General features: G+C 40.0%; 1 protein-coding gene across 14 annotated transcripts in view; it reads left to right on the top strand.

The window, feature by feature from the left end:
- NFIA (nuclear factor I A) overlaps positions 1-21015 on the top strand; it is a 359804-nt gene that overhangs the window by 301996 nt on the left and 36793 nt on the right. For 8 of the 14 annotated variants that reach the window (XM_054165672.1, XM_054165666.1, XM_054165667.1 and 5 more), the window contains 2 exons: positions 1040-1078; positions 9771-9899. The exons of 3 other annotated variants lie outside the window; for them this stretch is intronic. In XM_054165672.1, the coding sequence (XP_054021647.1) occupies positions 1040-1078; positions 9771-9899 (168 nt within the window). The remainder of the gene's footprint in view (positions 1-1039; positions 1079-9770; positions 9900-21015) is intronic. 3 more of the 14 variants (XM_054165669.1, XM_054165678.1, XM_054165679.1) reach the window with 1 other exon arrangement.

Here is a 21015-nt window from a genome sequence, read left to right as displayed (position 1 = left end):
TTTACACATATACTGAAAAATGTTAATATCGATTTACAGCTAGATTCTTGCCTTTTCTTTTTTTTTTTTAATAAATCAAATCTCCCAAAGTATAATCACTTAGAGCACCTCAGCACACATGTCACTTTTTTCTTTTTTTTTACATAGGAAACAGTGTTGGATGCTCTTATACACATAACATCATTGGGCTTGAAAGTTGTTAGCTCATTCAGAGTTAGTGGCAAGAACACTGGACTTGCCAGCACCAAACTGTGAAACTTTTTTTTTGTGTGACTGGTAGAAATCTCATGGGGGTAGAAATCCAAAAAGGAAAAAAAAAGGGGGGGGAGGAGGGGGGCGGGAGGGAGGAGGGAGGGGATGTAAATCTATGCATTTGGATTTGAGTATCTTCACTACTATGATTTCAACTCTGTCCTAGAAGTCCTTGACTCACAAATCTTTGGAGGCTGGAAGAGTGTTTGGGGGAATTATCACTGTATGCTTTCCCTGGTCTTTTTTACTCTTTTCTAGGCATCCATTAGTTACCACTGTCAGAGAGAGGATCCCTGTAATCTGATTTGGCATGGCTATTTTTCTGTGTTCCTACGCTCATGAGATCAAGTTATGTAGGATTATTTCATAATGCCAGAGCAGCAGTTTCTGAGGTTCGACAAAGCTATCTAGCAAAGTGTCTAATAAAACAAAAATCCTGTCCCATACTGTAGCTTTCTTGGTCCAGTGAAGCAGCATCCTCATGCATACCAATTCTGTAAAGTTGCTTCTGATAGCTCCCTCTGTCCTTTCATTTTTCTAAACTAAAGTGCCATTTTCCTTTCTACAGCTTAATTGAACCTAAACGCACCCACTTTTTCTGCAATGTGGTATTTCGCTAATTTTACTATTTGCTACTAAGTTTTCCCTTAAGCAAGCTGAAAAGCTTCCCCTTTATTACTTCACTGGGCCAAGATTTCACACAGTATCCTGCTTGCTAACAAATTATGATAGTGTTCTCTCTCACCTTGTTTCTTTTTTCTTCTTTTACTTTCTTTTATAAAATTAGGATATCTAAGAAACCCCGACCACCGCGGAGCACTACATGGTGGGTGTGCTTATTCAAACAATGCCAATGCTCTTGTTCTCGGTGCATAGACATTTTGTGTTGGATTGGGGGGGAGGTAGCAGATTGTCCCTCTCGTGTGGGTCTTCCGGTGTCTAGTAAGGAGGGAGCTTGTGCTGAGCACTGTGCGAGAGTGATAGCACTGGAAGGAGCACTTAAATGTTACCTCTGCCTTTCCCATGCCTGTTCTCATGGAACTTGCAGAGACATTTTCCCTGTGAGCCCTTTGCCTCTCTGTCAGATGTGTTTTAAATTGCTCAGTAGATGAGAGAGGTATTGGGCAGATCATTCAAGCAGACCTGCAGGCAGATTGGTCATACGCAGCTCCTCTGGAACTGATGCCAATGCCAAACTGCTGTGTTCTGCCTTCTCTGCGATGGGAACTGTTCATATCTTCCAGGGGGGTTCTTTGCTCTTACCAGAATCCTAAAGCTATTGGGAATGCAGAAATATGAGGCTGGTTTCACCTATCTGATCTCACATGCCTGAGAGCCGATCTGTTGGGAAGCAGTTTAAGTCTTTGCTGCATGGGAGCTGCCAAACCTTCCCCGGGTCACCAGTGCCATGCCAGCAGACGCTCACCAGCGTACAACTGGCAATGGACACTTTCCAGTAAAAGAGCACAGCAGCTGTAGGTCAGCTACAAATTATTTTTTGTGTTACAGAGAAATTAGATGACTGCTCAGTCCTGTGACAGTCCAACCTCAGCAGTCATCCTGTGAAAGTACCAGGAACCACTGGATAGCAGTACATAACAGTTCCATGAGTACACTCTTGACCTGTCAAATTATAAATCCATTCCAGTTTGGTACGATGCACATGAATTCAGTTTGCAACTCTTTCTTTCTTTGGAGTAATGTCTTCGACCTCAAATTGTGCAGAAATCAGGTGACTTTGCAGTATATGGTAAATTACCTGAGCTATTTCCAATCCTGACCACAGCTTTTTCATTAATTAAAACATATGTTCAATGGCAGCAGATACCGATTAAGACTTCAAACCCTATATTAATGCCAAACTTAGTCTTGTCATCATAAAAGTAATTTTAAAACATTACTGTGCAATAACTGAGGTCACAGGTTGAAAAAATCTCCATATTTACCCATCTCCATCTCATGCCTTCAGCATTTCGCAGAGATCATTCTCACGTATAGCTTGGGTAGCCAATGATCTCTTGATGACATGCAAATAATGGGCAAATGATTCTGGGGGGAAAAAAAACCCAAACAAACAAATAATAAAACAGAACATTTGACTCCATCCCCTTCAGTTACTAAAATTCCCTTTAGTATCGCTTGCAATTTAGCATCCATATGCATCTCAGGAAGATATAGTTGAAACATAAATCTATTCTGGGTCTTTTACTTGCAAAAATATCATACCTCAGCTATAATCATATGCAAAGACTTTTTAGAGGGCTTTGTAAATGCCATCCAAATTTATGATGGCATTTTTTTGCCTCACAGCTATAGATGTTCCATCCCCAAAGCACCCACATAAAGGTATATTCTCCTATGGATGGATGCAGTTTGGCCCTGCTCCTATATCTAATCTGCCAAGTATGCTGAAAAACTCTCAAATAACATTTGAAATGAAACAAATGTAGTAATGAATTTTAGATGAGTTGTCTAAAGACGTCATTAGAAGGGGGGGGGGGGGTATTCTTATTAAATCCATGTATATTTGTACAATGCAAAAAATGGTACTGAAAATAACATTAACTCACAGGGAAAATTGAACTGGTATCTTGCTGTTTGTTACACTTCTCATTAAAGTTTTTACATCTAAAACTTGTTAAATTATATTTTTAAGAAATCGATAATATACTTAGTAGCAGTTTATTAGTTATTGAAAGAACCACTTGGGTGACAAAGCAGGATGGAAGGCTGACTTGAGAAATCTAAAACACTCCAGATAATGCTGTAAACACAAACAGAGAAGCTAATGTACATTCTATGGAAACATGGCAGCAAACCACTTAAGACAGGCTTTAATGGGGTAGGAGTTTAAAATAATGGTGAACACTGTAGTGCTTGGGTTTAAAATTGCCTAGGCAAGATTTTTCATAAGAATAGACTGATATTTCTCTTCTGTAAATGAAGCAGTGATCATTTACAGAGGAGAAATTTCAACCTTCTTTTTCCTAAGTGACATCAGAATTTTGATTCTAACTCAAATTATCATTTTTGGCTAAAAACTGCTGAGAAGTCCAAAAGCATTTAAAACCTAAAGCCACTGAATCTATTTAATGTGCCTTTGGCACCTCTCTTATTCTTTCAGTCCTTTTTGAACATTCTGGTCCTCATTTGAATCAATCTCTTTTTATTAAGTTCTTTGGCTCATTTACTTATATGTGCATTTGCTTTATTTTATTTGGAACATTCCTTTTGTAGTGTCTTGAAAAAGAGTTGTGACATTTCTTTTGGATAGCTTCTTAAGTATCTGGCAGTCACCTATGATATGATGTTGATGGGTACGGATAGATTAGCTCTGTTTTCCTGATGATCTGTCAGATGTCGAGTTCTGAGGTTGTGTGTGTTGGTGATGCATATGCAGTAGTTTGATAAGTGGATAGAGGGGGAGCTTTCATTTTTCTGCTGTAAAATCACTGTTTATTAAGCTGGACGTAGTCCTGTGAAGCGAGGTACTCACTGGCAGGTAGTTAATCAGTGATGATGGTAACTCAGAATGTGACCAGGAGAGCAAGTATCCATTCAGAACATAGAAACCGAAGAGCACTTCATTAGGATGAGTGAATTTCCATCTGCGTTGTGTTTTGTGTATACTGGAGTAACTAATACAGCAAACTGATGGATGGCAGTTAGTGTGATCATATCTCAGCTGATGACAAAGTTTGCTCATCACTAAGGAGAACAGACTTACTATGACTGACAGTATAGCCATGAAAATTTCAAGAAGCTTGAAATTAAGAATTTCCCAGGGAAAAAAATAAAAGCAGCTGATCAGCATTTCTGTTGATAACTGATTTCAGTGAAATTGCTGGAACAATTTGCACAGAAGGATGAAAATTCCTTGCAAAATTCTTCCCACATATCAGGGTTGTTTTTTTTTCAATAGCCAGCTTGGGTTTTTCTGCATTATCTGTCTGTTCTGCATGTTGTTGAATTCATGGTCCACTTGGTAATATCTGAGCTTCTGTGATTACTTCTCATAGTGTCCCTTGAGAATGAAGATCCATACCATATTTCACTCATAGTTTTTTGTTATGAAATCTCCATCAAGAGTCTAGTGGCAGAGAGCTACTGGGAATATTGGGGATAATTATCCAAAAGTCATCTTTGGAGATGAATATTAGCTGGTCTACCAATGTGGCTGTCTTGAGAGATGGAGTTACTGTTTAGAAGTGTGCTGTTGGAATCATGTTAGTAATTAAAGAAGTGAAATTGGATGGATATACAGAAAGAGATACAGAAACAGCTGTAGATTTGGAGAGAAAGGGGCTTGCTCTCCTCTTACACCGCTGTGGCTCCATTCACTCCATCAGAGCTAATCCTGATTTCAGTACCTCCATTGGTAAGGTGCATAGGTGTATGGAAAATAGGTTCATAGCTATTTATTTGTTCTGGGAAAGACTTGTGTATCCAGTTCTCGCGCATCATTTTCTGGTCCGTTTAAATATATGTATCAGCTTCACACATGAACATTTGAAGATCTTTAGCTGTACTCGAGGAAGACTCGTATGTGGTGCATTTCTAGTACTGGCAAACATAAGGAGGTAGAGGAATTAAAACCATCACAATGCTCCAGTGCCCCTTAGAAGATGAGGAACATGAAGTACCCCCGTGCGTTCACTGATTAAACTTGGGCTGGAGGTTTGCGAAGTGCAGAGTTTTGGAAAGTCTTGCTGCAGGACTTCACCATCCATGCAATGGCTCCAGTAACCAAGAGTCTCTCAAGGACAAGGATCCCATTTACGCTTGCATTATGCATTGAGCAGAAGGGTGTGATGCATGATGTGGAATGAACAAAATAACTTGTGTGTGTTTAGGGAAACGCCAAATTAATGAAAATTCAGAAAGCTCTAATGTTGAAAAGGCACCCAAATTCCTTGATAGAAATATAATGCTGCTAACAGTTTCAAGATTATTGTTGTCTGAATTTTCTGCTTATTGTGTACTGCAATTAAAATTCTTTTCAGCTGAAAAACCAATTTCAAATTAATATTTCCTTTTGGAAAAAAGTACGAAAAGTACACATCTTGTTCCATTTAGCACCATCATGGTCTTTGATCTGGTTCCCTCTGTCCAGTGGGGGAAGAAAAAACGGTTTCATGTTAATGGGAGCAGGCTAAGACCATATATGTTTGGCATACATATCCTTCTGGAATCACATGAACACAAGTACAGTAACTTAAAGTAACACACCCACTCAGACTTCCATCTGTGTTTTATGCCACAAATCCCTTTATTTTCTTTTTTTTATTTAGCAATTAACTTTTCCAATTTTTTTTTTTCTGTAGTTAAAAGCTGCCATAAGATGAAATAGGCAAAGTCTGATTTTCTTCTCTTGCAGTCTAAATACAAGTCAGAGGAGCTTCAGACCTGAATTATAAAATCTGTATTTCCTAAAAGTGCCAGGTGTGACTGTGATTTGGACAGCAGTCCTACACACGGAGTAGTTAGAAACACTTTTAAACCCCACCTGGGTTACCCAGCCATTGTGTTCTGGCTGTTCTTGTTTATTCCTTGCTCGGAGCAGATGGATAGAAAGAGGCAGGGAACGGGGAGGATCCTTGGCTCCATTCCCTATTCACCGGCCAGCACAGCTGAGACTGGTTGGGGGAGATTGTAATTTGTTGCTGCCCTGCACCAGAGAGGAGACAGAAGAGAGAAGAGACTCAGAGGTGTCCTCATGAGTTGGCACTACCCCTTCCTTGGGGCCATGTGAAGAGCTGAAATTGGGTCTTCAGCACAGTGGTCCCCAACATTCATTAGCTCTTGGGAACAATGCTGAGGAAAGCTGTGCAAGGCAGCAGCATCCTTTTTAATCCAGTTTTAACTTTTTAATTTCCTGCATTCCTGAGCAACACAGGAGGGGAAGCTGCAAACTGGGGACCACTAAATGTGTTAAAACTCATTAGGTGTGAAACAGAAGACCTTTAAAACTAGCCAAGAGTCTCAAACATGGGTGCCAAAAATTAAACACCTAATTCCATATTTAGTCATCTATCTTAGTCTCCACGTCACAGTTGTTAATATCCACCATGCCATCTTGTAGGTGGCCTGATTTTCATCAGGCACTGGGCACCTACAAAGCTAACTCAAATGCTGAGACCACTTACCTGAGAGTGAGACTTGTAGTATTGGATTCCAGATTTTCTGGGTGATTAAACCAGAGTTCCCTTGCTCTCGCTCTCAGCTCCTGTAAGGAGCTTCGATAGAATAACCAGCATTGTAACATATGGCTTAGCAAGGGGGGGAAGAAAAAAAAAGAAAATGAGTATTAGAAATGGATGGACTAAAGAATACGCAGGATATATCAGGCACATTAACCAAACATATGGTGCTAAATGAGATATTTTTTTTTAAATTGCAAAAAAATTGACATTCCTGGCAGTCTCAAGGATAATGTGACATGGCTGTGATAAATTTAGAAGAATGGGACATATTTTGGCTTGTTCTTGGAAACCTTTTTCTTGCATGCCGACTGTATTTCTTCTTTTATTAACCCATTCAAAGAATGTTTGAATTTTGCTGCTAGAGCACCATGCTAGCGCAACATAAAATGTGAATGATGCTAATTGCTTTGCACTGCCTAACTTTCTGTCATACCCTCCCCTCTTAAAGGACAAAACACGCTTTGGAAATGAGCTGGCAAGCTCATCTTATTCTTTCTCTTGGTCAATATTAAGTGATGTAATTAAGCTCCTGTTTGCATATTCTTCTGAACTAGGAAGCAGCCATTTACTTATTTTTTTTCCTGAGATCTGATGGATATGATCACTCAAAATAAAATGTGTCATTACAAACCTCAAACAAAATAACAACATGGTAGAGTTAGACTGTTCCAAACCAATACATTTCAGGATACTCTGAAATAACAACAACTAAAGTAGCCATAATAACAGCAACCAGAATGATGATAACAAACAAATATAAGTAGGAACCAATTATCAGTGCTTCAGTTTGTCATTTTTACAACATAGGATTACATTAAAATCTCCATTTCCACATGAATACATCTGTCTCAACCTTATAAAACCCATTCCCATATGAACATGATGCTGCTCAGCCTTGCTAGAGTGCAAGTTCAGTCGCCAGTTTTGTTGTCACCTCTCAAGTTCCAGTGCTTGGACACAAGCATGTGAACTTGCTACAGCTTTAAACTATATTCCACCCTTCTTCCTGCCCCTTCCCCAGGCCCTGCTTTAGATGAGCCAAGCAGATTTAAAGAACAGAGGTGAAAGAACAGCTTCTTGGCTTTCTCAGAAGCTTTATGAGCTAGAGGATGTGGGGGAAAGCACAATGTTCATGAGCAAGCTGAACCATATGGTGCATAGACTGGGAGATCTCACTCTTTCCATGACCTCCATAGCTTTCTAAGGGCACAGGTACTCATGTCCACTCCTGGGTCTCTGCTAAGGGCCTACACAGCCATCAGCTGTGTGCTGGGCTTTGTGCCTCCACACAAGAGTACTGCATGACCTTGGAAGTAGAGCAGCTCACAGCAGGCATATTTTACTGCCTTAGTCCCCATGCACAGTCACTTGTCCTGTCTGCGATACTTTGCACTTAGGGGGATGGAGCCTGCTACATTTAAACCTCCTTGGGGAGCAAACCTAGCCCCTTCCACAGCCCAACACAGAGGAGATGTACTCATGGCCTTGATGCCAACTGCATCATCCTTCTACCCTTCCCCAAGCACAGATACTGCCACTGACTTTGCATTTAGGACTGTGGATGACACTAATTTGGTTCTTTCATCCTCAGTTTCTCTATCATAAGAAAATTTGGGTCAGCACAACCATTGCTTCTTTGTGCTATCCTTGTCAAACAGAGCAATAATTAAGTTACTTCCCAACATTCCATTTGAGTAGAAGTTCAGCAGGCTGCACTGGAATATTCCATTCAAATACCTTAGTTCAGTTTCCTTTTTTCTCTTACCCCCAGACTGAACAAACTTTTTGCTTTTGGACTCCAAAGTCCTTAAGACCAACATAAAACAAAACCCAGCCCAGTATTTTTCTTGCACAATAGTCAGTTCTACACTTTTATTTTTGAAAGATTAAGTAGTAACCTTTCTTGCTATGAGGAAAAAACCAACAGACAGAATGCTGCAAGTACAGCACTGAAACTCTAACCACTCCCTTCCTTTATTTAACTTTCTGAAATATAAACTGCAAAACCTCACTGAAACCATTAAGACCCCAGCAGTACAGCGTATAAAGTACAAGAAGGCTCCTACATGTTACAATCAACATCCCAGGGACTATAAAACTAGTGTTATTAGATATAAAGTGAATAATGTCCAGATATAATACTATCCAGGCCTTTCTCTTTGCTTTTTAACAATGACATTCCATAAAATACTGAGTTGCAAACAAGGCTGAATGACTCTGCTAGCGGAAGTTCAGCTTCCACACCATTTGATATTTTGCTTTTGCACCTGAAACATCAACTCTCCTGCACCTTTGTTTTGCTGTATCCCTACAGATATATGCAAAATGCCTGGTGCACTCTATATATTGGATAGTATGTGCAGGTAATCAGAATACCTCTAGAATTATAAAAATATGGAGAATAATAAAGACACACATACCTATTCTTCATATGTATGCTATAATATTCTTTCATCCAAGCATAAATCATGTGCAGCAAAGGCTTGGATGTTAAGAGCCTGTTGCAATATATTCAGCCCACTAATTTCTTTGGTGCCACGGGCTTGATACGATATATCAAGAGGAGCTATTCTCCCAGAGCATAAGAATCCAGTCATATTACCATTACACCATTTCTGCCTGTCCACAGGAGAGGTTTCACCCAGTGGCAACTTAACTCTGATTTTCATTGGAAGCCTTTGATATAGTTCAAGGGCATAACAACTCTGAAATAATTCCAGTATGGTTCCTAATATCAAGACACAAATACCATGCACCCTTTAAAAAAAAAAAAAACGAAAGCAAAAGGGAACCAAATAAACATATTCCTTTCAAATACCTTTGAAGTCAAGAGAGTAAGGAGAGGCAAAGTTTGAACTCAGAAAACTTCAGTCTCAAGTTGTGCCTTGAGTCGTGCAGCACATTTAAAAGATCCATTTGCAATAATCTACTAAACCAGTGAGTGAAAGACAGAACTCATAAAAAGCCTGTAAAAATCCAAATGCTCCAGCTATTACGGATTTCTAAAAATAAAGCAGAGTAGGTTTCAGTAGCAATAATAAGCTGCATCTTATCCATATTTCAGATTTAAAAGAAAAATATAAAAATATGGCTGCCTTTTAGTTCTCCTTGCTCAGAGCAAACCATGGCTATTCTTGCCTTAAAAAAAAACCCAACAAGACCACAAATAAAAGTGAGCTTTCAGCTTGCTGTTCTATATCATTTCATTTGTCCTTTAAGTTTATCTAGCTGCTTCTGCACCCACTTTCACAATGCATAGGCTGTCGTTCCATGACCTAGCATTATTAAATTGCACTTATCAATCATTCTTGCCAGGAATGCCATCGCCAACTACATTAAAGAAGTCAGAGAAGTCTGGTTTCAGCAGTCCCTCGCCTTCGCAGACCTCCTCCCTTGGAACGGCTTTCACACAGCACCATCGACCTGTCATTACAGGACCCAGAGGTGAGGCTTAACCCAAGAGCCCCCAGGCAGCTTAAAACGTTAGCCATGGCACCCAGTCTCCATCCCAGAGCCTTTACATGGAAAATCCTCACCACATGCGACCCACCCAGGGAAAGGCTGTGCTTCAGAAGCTGATAACCCAGAGGTTTTTTGTTGTCAAGATCTGTATTTGGTTTTGCTAGGCTGGGCTGTTCGTTGCAACTCCTGATGACCATTCAACAGAGCTGAAGGTGGAAATGCTGGTTTCTGGGGGGTTCAGGTTTTATCTGAAGAGGGTGGGGAAAGGTATAGAATGTGTTACAGAAAGTGTCTTCTGCTTGTGTCCATCCATGACATAGATTCAGTTTTAGTACTCCTTGAGATAGGGACCCATTATTCACTTCTGAACCACGCCTGTCTTCCAGAACTGTGGATTTGTTTCTGCCGGTCCTTTAGTGCTCACGTTGTTGGTTTCAGTGTGCTGAGGAGCCTCCTTATTAGGGGACTCCTTTGAAGTTGGTTCCTGCAAGGCTTTGGCTGGTTTTCTTCATGGTACTCTTCTGTCTTTCCAAGTAAAACAGTTGTCCTCTGGGTCTAGATACGTGCTTATACCTTTTTGTTAGAAAGATGCATTTAACCTAGAAAACTAAATGCAGTACTCAGTTCGCGTTTGAAAAGGAGCTCACTTGGGCATAGTAACACACAGACATGAATGAAACTTCTTACAAACCTCTTTGGAAGACCCAAAAATAGGAATGAATGGTTGTGACATGTTTTTCTGCTATGAAATTTTGTCGCATTTGGAGAAGATTATTAAGGCATTGGTCAAATGGTGAAGCATAAAAAGGCACATTAGCAATTCATCCTAGAAATTATTTTGAAATGCCTGTTTGGCATTAGTGTGGTTTTACTGAGGGCAGCATAAGCCAGGAGGAGCCTCTTTGTCTGCACAGCCCAGGTGGTGTGGAGGGAAGAAGTGGAATTGCACCAAGTTGAAGCAAGGTCAGAATTGCACTTCATGGGGTTTGGTGCTTTGTTAAATCTACTTATTGCAGTTTGATTTGTTGTGGTTAGTCCCATGAAAATTATTTATTACCCTTAGACATACACCTAGATCCTCAGAAGACATTTAGGCATCTTAAGCTCTATACAGATTTCCCTTGAAATTTGGACCTGATCTATCTGGCAAATATATCTTCTTTTAAAAGCTTTGATAATTGGTGATATAAGTGTGAATAATGTGAACGGTCCATTAACATTATATTCAGTGCACATCAGCTGACTCTGAATTTCTGTCTTCTGGAAGTTCAGCCTTTTAGATTTCAGTTGTTGATTGATTAGTTAATAGGCTTTTCTGTATTCAGCTATGTTTTACTTCACACTTGTTTTTCAACACCATTGAATGCCTTCCTCTGCCGCTGTTTAGACTCCTCTCTATTTGGGATTTTTGTGTGGTTGAGAGAGGAGATGTATCACTGGTGAGGTCTTGTTTCAATCTCATCTACAGTCTGTTTTAACAAGGCTTTTTCTGTACACTGGGGAGTATCCATCAGCTATGTTGGAAGAACATTCAAAGACAGCCAGAACTCAAAAGAGCAAATACAATGATTAGAGTTCCCAAATTTTGTTTGTTTGGAAGGAGATGTCTTTACTAATTCTGTAAAGAAGTAAAACAGTTTCTGATCATCGTGGTTCCTAACAGGTTACGCAAAAACTGTTCTTTGGCAACCTCATTTAGAAGCCTCTTCTATTTTATGCTTGTTCACAAACAAAGCCTTGCTGACTTCCAGGAAAAATCCCTCTGAATCCATCCATGGGTTCTTTAAGTGTCATCATCCTGGAAAAATCTTGTTCCAGGCTTCACTCTTTGTTCTTTTTAAACGTTCCTCCTCAGTATTCTTCTTCCATAGCACACTGGCTGTGTTTATTTCTCTTCTACAAACCGCTGTGTTAGTGTTAGAGGACACAGTCTCAAGCTCCACCAGGGGAGGTTTAGGCTGGATATTAGGAAGAAGTTCTTCATAGAAAGAGTGATTAGCCATTGGAATGGGCTGCCCAGGGAGGTGGTGGAGTCACCATCACTGGAGGTGTTTAGGAAGAGACTTGATGGGGTGCTTGGTGCCATGGTTTAGTTGATTAGATAGTGTTGAATGATAGGTTGGACTCAGTGATCTCAAAGGTCTCTTCCAACCTGGTTAATTCTATTCTATTCTAAAGGGCAATACACTGAGATGGATTATTTCCTGCAAATCCAGCTTTGTTCTTTATCTCATTCCCTCCAGTGTACTTTAGGACAGTAAGCAGAAGAGAGAAGCTTTTCAGGTATTGAAAGTGGCAACATAAAGAATATAATGCAATCATATAAGAGGATATAATCTTTAAGCCATGCGTATCCACCATTAGTAACTGCACCTACCTGCAGAAACCATAGGTAGAATACAATACAGACAATACAGAGGCATTATGTAAATAGTCAATGGCAGATCATGCTGAGTGGTCTTCAGAAAAATAAGAGCAGAATTTACTCTTTGGTCTGCAGAGGCATTTCAGAGAAAATCATGAGTAAGTAGGTCGCCATCAGAGTGAGCTCCTCAGCCAACTTCAACGACAACAAGAAGGTTCAATCTCATTCTGATGTTCATATGTGCAAGTTTGTCACTTGGATGTGTATATGAGATGCATTTGTAAAGCATGATCAAAATAGACAGCAGAGAAGAAGCTGCAGACTATTCATGGCAGGTGTTGTCATTGACAACCAGTGATTTATAACTTCTCAGGAATATTCCCGAATCGTTCACAAACTTCCAAACAGTCCTTGGAACACAGTGCACATCTTACGCTGGGGTATCCCAGGCTACCGAGTGCCCTTCCCAGTGATCCCCACAATGAGTCATTTTCGAAACAAAATTGTCTTGGAGGAGGAGTTGATCCTTGAGAGGTTTTCTTAGCTATAAGGTGCTCCATTCAAAGACCCACTTGGCAAGCCTCTGCCCTCATGAGATTATCTGCACTGTACTGTGGTGTGGAAGGCTGTGCAGTAGTTTCCTGCCTGCATTGGTGCTGCTGCCAGTGCTCAACCCAGCTGGGCAATAGCCAGCAGAGAGGATATGAGCTGGCTGACCAAAGGACCAGATGTGCAGTGAGTGCTGGCGCATGGATGCCAATGCTTCAGTGACTCCTCAGTAGTTCCAACAGATGGTGGTAAGATCCAAGTTTCTTTGGTGATAAGCTAGCAAAGTGATTCATGGAGCCTCACTGGATGATGGCAGTTTTTTGGGCATGACTCTATGAATGTACCATATGTCTTCTCTGGACCAGGGTGGTTAGGATTCAGTGTCTGGCAGATGGTAAATTGATCACCTATAGGGTGGCTTTAACATCACTATCAGATTTAGAATTTCTTTCAAGGCATTGAAAATACAAGCAGTTGGATCTCTAGCTCCTACACAGCATACTTTTGTTACCTGCAAGTTAGATTATTTGGTGGTCATCTTAGCTCCCCACAGCACTCCAGTATTACAAAGCCATCACTTTTTGCTGACATCTTACAAAGTTTCCCAGACATTAACCTACTTGACCTCTTTACCAGACACTGAAGGATTTAAATACTGTGGGTGACAGCAGTATTTACATAAGTGGTTTTAGGCTTCCATGTACTGCTACTTACACTCTAGTGACTTTATATCTGGAGCTGGCTGAAACATTAAATTGACCATGATCTTGTAAACCTCGGATATACAGTAGCCTGTGCTGTAGAGCAATCAAGCATTTCCCAAGAATATGACAGCATAGATCCTGCAAGCCAAAAAGCAAGGAAGAAAAGGCAAGGAAAGAAAAAATATTAAGAATGAGATGGTATGTTAGGAAGATAAATGAAGGAGAAACACAATTATGAGAAACAAGAAATACAGCAGAAGAACCCAAGGAAGTGGGTGTGTGAGCAGAAAGAGAAGAAGGGATGAAAGTCAACTAGTGGAGTGGTTCCCATTATATTCATTTTCTCCCTAATAAGCATTGACACTGAGATTTTTATCAGGACAAGGCCTACCAGGGAAACTCTGCAGGGTAGTACTCTCTGTTTGTGCCAAAGTGGCAAAAACTTGATGTCACATATCTGGGAAGACACTGTGCCCTTCTCTATCAAAATTCTCAACAAGGTCACCAAACTATCAGTGCCTGTTAGCTGTCCTGTCAGCCAGCTTCAAGCAAATCAAAGTGAAAATTCCTGCTAACTCACTCCAGAGCTACAGGGTGTAACAGGAGGTTTTGTAGTACCCTATTCCATACAACTACCCATGGCTGCTCCTCGATGCTGTGATCAGGCAGAGCAATACAACCTTCTCCTTTCCACTGAATTTTGATGATAACAAAGTGGTGCAGTTTCATTTTGATACAGGCAACTCAGATCATGGGATAGTAATGTAAGACAGCCAGAAGAGGAGACAGCCACAGCATAAGAGTAAACAAAGTTGAGCAGAAACCACAAATAGCCTAACTGGCCAACAGATGAACGTTGCTTTTGTGACAGCTAAAAGCGAGGATCCAGTTTACACCGTCAGGGTAGAATCACAGAATCAGTTTACAATGTCAGGGTAGAATCATAGAGTCACAGAATCATTTAGATTGGAAAAGACCTTGAAGATCACTGAGGCAAACCGTAAACCTAGGTGTAGGTGAAGATTTTGGGGTTGTCCTCTCACTTCAAAATAATATGATGCTGATGGAAAAACAGTTCCCTGGCTAATGGCCTCAAGGTCAGGGTTTAGCAATTAGGAGGTACCCTACCCAAACTGCCATCTACTCCTATATCCCAAGCAGGGGAAGGCAGAGAGGAAAGCTAGCAAATGGTTAAAGCTACAGCTAAACAAAAGTCAGGAACCGTGTAATTAAAACTCTACCTTTGTTGTATTGTAAAGAGTTAGCCTGTGACATAGGAAATATTTAAAGGAGCAGGCTGTTCAGCTAATTTGTGTGTGAGTGAACTGCTTAGATAGTCCTATCCTAAATTAACTGTAAGACCACCCACTGAGATTGCCTCATAAAGGGCCATGATTGCTCAGCTTCGTTTTGTATAACCGTTCAATAATTACTAGATAAATGCATAACTAAAAGCTCTATTACACTAATAATTTGTACTGAGATAGATGTGTGGGACACCATGCTGGGTTAATTTGTCATCCCTGCAGCAAACTTCTAAAGAGTGCTCTTTGCAGAGGAGTTGTGTTAATATGTTGCTCCAGTGAGGACATGTTAGAGCATCAAGATGACTTGGTCGCTTAATCTCCTAAAGAGGCAAAATGCCTGGAGGGTAAGTGCCAGAAAGAAAAATGGCGGGTGATTAACACAGTGGACCCAGATTTAAACTCATCCTGACAAAAGGAGCTGATCTAACTGAGCAAAAGAATGAAAAAAAGGGGGAGTGTTAAAAATACTCATAGGATTTCATGCATCCCTAAAAAAATAATATACAAATAGAGTGCTGCAGGAACAAAGTATTTTACCCATGCTTTTACCGATTCTGTGTTCAGTTTCTTTGCTCTCTTTGACGTAAAGTTAAACTATATGCTTTAAACAGTGCACTGAACGATAATATTTTTATCTCTGCTTTATGCTAAATTCTTCTAGCTTCAGCCACACACAAAAAGCACATTATTGCTTTAAATATGGAACCCATGTTTAAGCATCAGAGCTCTGGATTTTCAACCTCCTCTATTGACAGAACCATAAATCATGTTAAAGTTAAGTGAATTACTGTAGCGTAGAACTATAGCTTTAACAATGTTTATGTAGTATCAGCTCACCATCTACAGAATGAAAGGGGGGAAAAAAACACTGATATTAGAAATGGGAATGTGGAGTCCTATTAACTTAACAGCAATATATCACTCCAAAGTCACAGATTCCATTACCATGCCCTTTTTAGTATCAAAGCAGAATTATATCATCACGCACATAAAGGTTGTGTTTTTAAAGAGAATTTACATTTCTCTTGTAAACTTATCAACTGCATTTCATTATAAGAAAGATATGATATATTCTCCTAGCAGTAGTTTTTATCTTATATATGAGAATACATCATGTGTATTAAAAACAATAATAACATGCAAAAGTTGCCAGCGCTTGATGTGAAGCAGGAATTCTACAAATAGGTTAAATTAAGGGTTTTTTTGACCTCTAGCTATGATCTTGGCAGGGGGGAGTTCTTTCTAAAGGTATGATTTTGAATTCTCTACCTTTCTAATTGGTTCTATAGTATCCTGATCTCGCAAGGAGGAAGGATTTAAAACAATCTGCTCAAAATAGCTGACTTAACTGGCCCCCTGCCTCTGCCAGAGTCTGGAACCAGCATTTGGTTCAGCTCTACAGGTTCTCAAAAGCAGCCTGTAATACTCAACAATCCAGAGTACACCAATAAACCCTGCACCCAAGCACAGCTTTAAGCATGTTTTCTTTTTTGCTAGGAACTCAGTGGGCCTTGGCAAAACATCCTTCTGCCTCCCACTTGCTACTGCAAAAATCTATTACAGAAAGAGTGTTTCTGAACAAAGGGTCCAGGTGCCTTATGGCACTCTGGTCTTCAGAGCAGCAAAAAGGAGCTGATAGACATCCCTGACTTGGAGATACTATGGGTCTGATTTTCAGCAGTGCTTAGCTGACCACCTGCATTTGACTTTCTAGAGAGCTGAGAGATGGATATTCTGCAATGCAATCTTTCTTTTTGATGTCTGTGGGCAGGAACAGCTCCTCCATCCATCATATTTAGGGTATTTGTTTATCTCTTGCACTGGTCAGCTGTTTGTATTCTATTGTGAATGTTTCATCTGTGTGTGCTCACGCTGGCCTCAAGTTGCACCAGGGGAAGTTCAGACTGGACATTAAGAAAAAAAAAATATTGACTGAAAGAGTGGTCAGGAATTGGAACAGGCTGCCCAGGGAGGTGGTGGAGTTAGCAGTCCTGGAGGTGTTAAAAAAACACATAGACATGGCACTTTGGGACACGCTTTAATGACCACAGTGATGCTGGGTTGATGGTTGGACTCAATGATCTGTTTCAACAAAAATGATTCTGTGATTCTATAATGTGGAAAGAAGTATCAGTAATACCTAAATTTTACCTGTGCTCATCATTTCCCAGCCTTCTCACTGCAAATGGGATAGCAAGACAGGATCAGTTTGAACTTAGCTTATCCATGGACCTGACAGATGTTGCTCTACAGCCCCTTTGCACCATTAAGGAGCTTAAGCAATACTTAAGTCTTCCAATGATCTGAGTTGCCTTCAAAGGTCTGGTCCAAGGATTGGTCAGTCTTACTCTCAGCAGCTCAATATTTAAATAGAAATAAATCCTTGCTCACCTGAATAAGAGATTGCTCTACATTTATCACCCTAATGTCCATTTCTCATGGGCAGTAAGAAAAATGAGAACTTTCAGACAACTTTCAAAGAGTTACAGGGACGCAGCTCCCACTGAAATTCAAAAGCAGTTGTTGAATTCTCTCAGGACCTCTGCAAATCCCAGCCCAAGTTTCTTAATTTTTATTTTTTTTTTCTTGTTTGGGTAACTGCTTTCATCACAAAAATCTGTGGGCTTAAAGCTATTGTTTTAGGCTTCTATTCTTTACCTCTTGTATTGTATTATACACAGAAGTGTAAGTTCCTTTCAACAAACTTGGATTGTTGCCAGATCTCCTTATTAAAAAGTCACTCTTCATATTTCCGATAAACACAGCTGTTTCATGGTATTTGAAAGTGTTTCACATCAGCCAGCATGGTGGCTTAGCCAATTAGTCCTCTAATATGGTCAATTTTCAGAATAAGTACCTTTGGGGTACAAAGGGTGGGATACATCTTGCATAATTTGAACTGGCACTTACATCACTGAAATGCTAGGAGGAAGCTTACAGCATACAGGGAGTTAAAGCAACTTAGAAGCCTAAAGTGGAAATCTCTAGCAGAACAAACTGTTCTATAACATTTCCAGGGAAATGACTTTTAAAAAAATACTTTCTTAATTGTAATGAAGCCAATTACAATGGCCTCAAAAAACAAGCTGATAAAAATGATCCTGTTTCATTATGATTATAATGTTACTATTTCTAGGAAGATTGATCAATGTTTAATGAGCTATTAGTAAACTTAATTATCACTTTGCAGAGGAGCTAGCTGAGTTTTGAGACTTAGTGAAGCCAATCTACTGTTGGCCTGGTCTGATGGACCCCAACCCTTGTGCCTGTGAAAGAACAGTGGTTTTGATGCCCTAGACCACTACTTCTTTGGACAGATGAGGATTGCAGGGTGGTGGTAGGCTTTTCCTGAGTGGGAGAAGAGCAGCACTAAATGACCCTTCCAAAGACTTCAAACAACTTTATGAAGAAAGAAATTCACTCCAGTCATCTGGATCATTCTAACCTGAAGCATTCTATGATTCTGTGATCTGGACTTGAAAGGGATTGGCAAGGCTTTCTGGAAGAGGAGATGGAAGGTGCACTGATCAATATGTCTCCCCCATATGTTGGGATGTGCTGTTGGAAAAATCTATCTGAGCACTACAGGTGTGATCACAAAGTCCCTTTACATTCCCTGGGAGAAAGGATCCCATATATATTTATCGGGACTGCTCTTTTGTTCCAGGAGAAGGGCCTAAAAAAGGTACTAAATATCTGAAGAAAATGATAATTTATTTCAAATTAACTGATTCTTTATTATCTGATCATGCAGTGGAAGAGGAGCCACAATTTTGGCTCATCTTCATTTGCCTCTGACATGTGAAGTGCCAACCTAATCAATAAATACAACTTATTTTATTGGTTGGTTAGTTTGTTATTGGCTACTATAAATCAAGAAGGGAAAAGACAAGACAGGCTTGGATACTTAGAGGTCTGAATTCAGCCTTCTGAAAAAATCCTCTTACTTCTGTGCTGCACAGCACCACAAACTCGTAAAACACTAAAAAATCCAGTGTAGCACGCAACAGCTGCACTGCATAATCACTTGGCCCAATAGCAGTACTTTTAAAATACTAGTCTAGCTGTTGCAGGCCACCATACATTATCATCTCATTTTCAATAAAAAGTCAGGGATGTTTCAGATGAGCTTCAATGGAATTAGAATCATGTGTGCTTTGAAATATTTATGCTTGCCTGGAGATGGAAGGATAATTCCTGCCTCCAACCCCCACGCACATACAACAGATTTAGTAATGCCAGCTAGTCCAACTCCTCCCCATCTACAGCAGGTAGAAATGAAGTCCTGATCTGGAATATGCAGATTTTCACGGGTCACAGAACTTATATGTTATGTCATTTAGCAAGGTCAGTAATAAAATATAAATGTCAGAGGCTGAAAGACGCCGAGAGAAACACGGTTTGGCAGGATGGCACTGCTTAGGGATACATAAATAATAAGTCAATAAGTAAATAAATAATAGACCAGGACCTATTTTATCTTCCATTTGAAGATCCCAAAGAATTTGCAATCACTAATTGAACATCCCATCAGAAGCACAGTAGTAACGTCTCCTTCTCACAGAGAAGAAAGTTTACATCACCCTAGACATAGTTTTTGGGAAGCAATGATTTTATTATTTGTATTAAGCATTTCTGAAAGTCCTGACTGAAGGAGCTTGTCCATGGTCACTTGCCCCTTTTAAAGGCAAACAAGGAAAATAGCAACCTGCTCCACTACTTCATGTCCTTTAACTGATTAAAATGTTTGTGAGGATCGATGTATTTGGAAATGCAGTTGTGTTCTGTGCTCAGAAATTGTTTGAAAGGCCACTTTTGCATACAACAGAATTGGTGACCACATCACAGCCATCAGAGTAATGGTCTGTAGTTTTTAATTCCCCCTCTCTAGTATAAGACAGGCACACTTGTCATGTTGATCAGTTTAATAGTAGTAGAGTCTTCCTTTCATCAAGGAGCCCTCCCTTTTTCCACTTGAGAAATTTGGTATTTCCCAGTCAGAGACTGCAAAAACAAACCTTTTGGAGACCCTTATTCCATTTGTTACTCCCGATGCTAATCCATCTGCTCTGAGAAATGAACCCTTCATGTCAGCATAGACTGAGGACTGATGCCTGTTCAGTCTCGTTTCCTTCCCAGTCTTTCCCCTTCAAGGTTGTGCTGTGAAGTTTGCCAAGACTCTGAAGAAGAGCCACGTTCTTGTGGCATTTTACCTTCCTGAATTATTGCTGATCATTTCTGCATTCATTTTTCTTCTCTCTCTCTTTGGGAAGATCACCGACAAATACTTCCCACTTTGTTTTCTACCCTGACTTGCTGAGGAGTCAAGGCAACAGAGAAAGACCCACTACTTACATGCCTAGGATTATTTCTAATAATAATAATGTCTTTCATACAGCAAATGTTTTTACTTAATTAGATATTTGCCACATTAATTTTCACTTCTGAGTTCTATCTTCATCCTTCATCTTCCATTTGGCATGCAAGAAAAGGGGAAACTATAAAAGGAGATACAAGGGAAGAGAGGAAGATTATGGTTTACATCTAAAAAAAGGACAGAAGTGCTGTATGCTAACGAAAATCTTGTTGTAGTCATCAAAATGCTTACCATCAACTGTGGCTGAATCAATATTCATGGCAAAATATTTTGACAAGCTCTAAAATGACTTCTGCTTCCTGGAGAAGGTGATGATACCTTTATACCTGTCAAGAGGTTATGATGTAAGTGTCATTAAAGCAGTTACACCTCAGAGGTTGGTGGAAGGGAGATCAGAGGCTGACACTTTAGGAGGAATTATCCTAACTGAAGATGCACTCGAGGTATCTACTTTGGAGCTAGTACTGGTGGGCTTCCTTCACAGGCACTAGTGAGCCAGTCAGTATGGTCAGTGAAGTCTAGTTAAAGGCAGTGGTCTGGGTTTGGATGGGATGAACAGCTCCTAGACACCATTAGTTCTGTTTAGTTCTCCATGGACTGTAAGATAATTAGCTCCATGGTAGATACCTACATTTACTGAGGTGAATCCCACATTATCCCTGCCTTTGATAGCACACTTCAAAGTTACAGCCTCTCCCAGGAGTTTGGGGACAGGAAAATAGCCTTCGTTTGTTCCTTTGAAGATTTGGGTTCTTTATCTGAAAAGTTTTCAAATATGCTGTAATTTAAGATGCAA

The sequence above is a fragment of the Dryobates pubescens genome, chromosome 11 (genome assembly GCF_014839835.1).
Source record: "Dryobates pubescens isolate bDryPub1 chromosome 11, bDryPub1.pri, whole genome shotgun sequence".
NCBI classification, from domain to species: domain Eukaryota; kingdom Metazoa; phylum Chordata; class Aves; order Piciformes; family Picidae; genus Dryobates; species Dryobates pubescens.
Note: the sequence above shows the minus strand (reverse complement) of the source record. Positions and strands in the feature narration are given on the sequence as shown.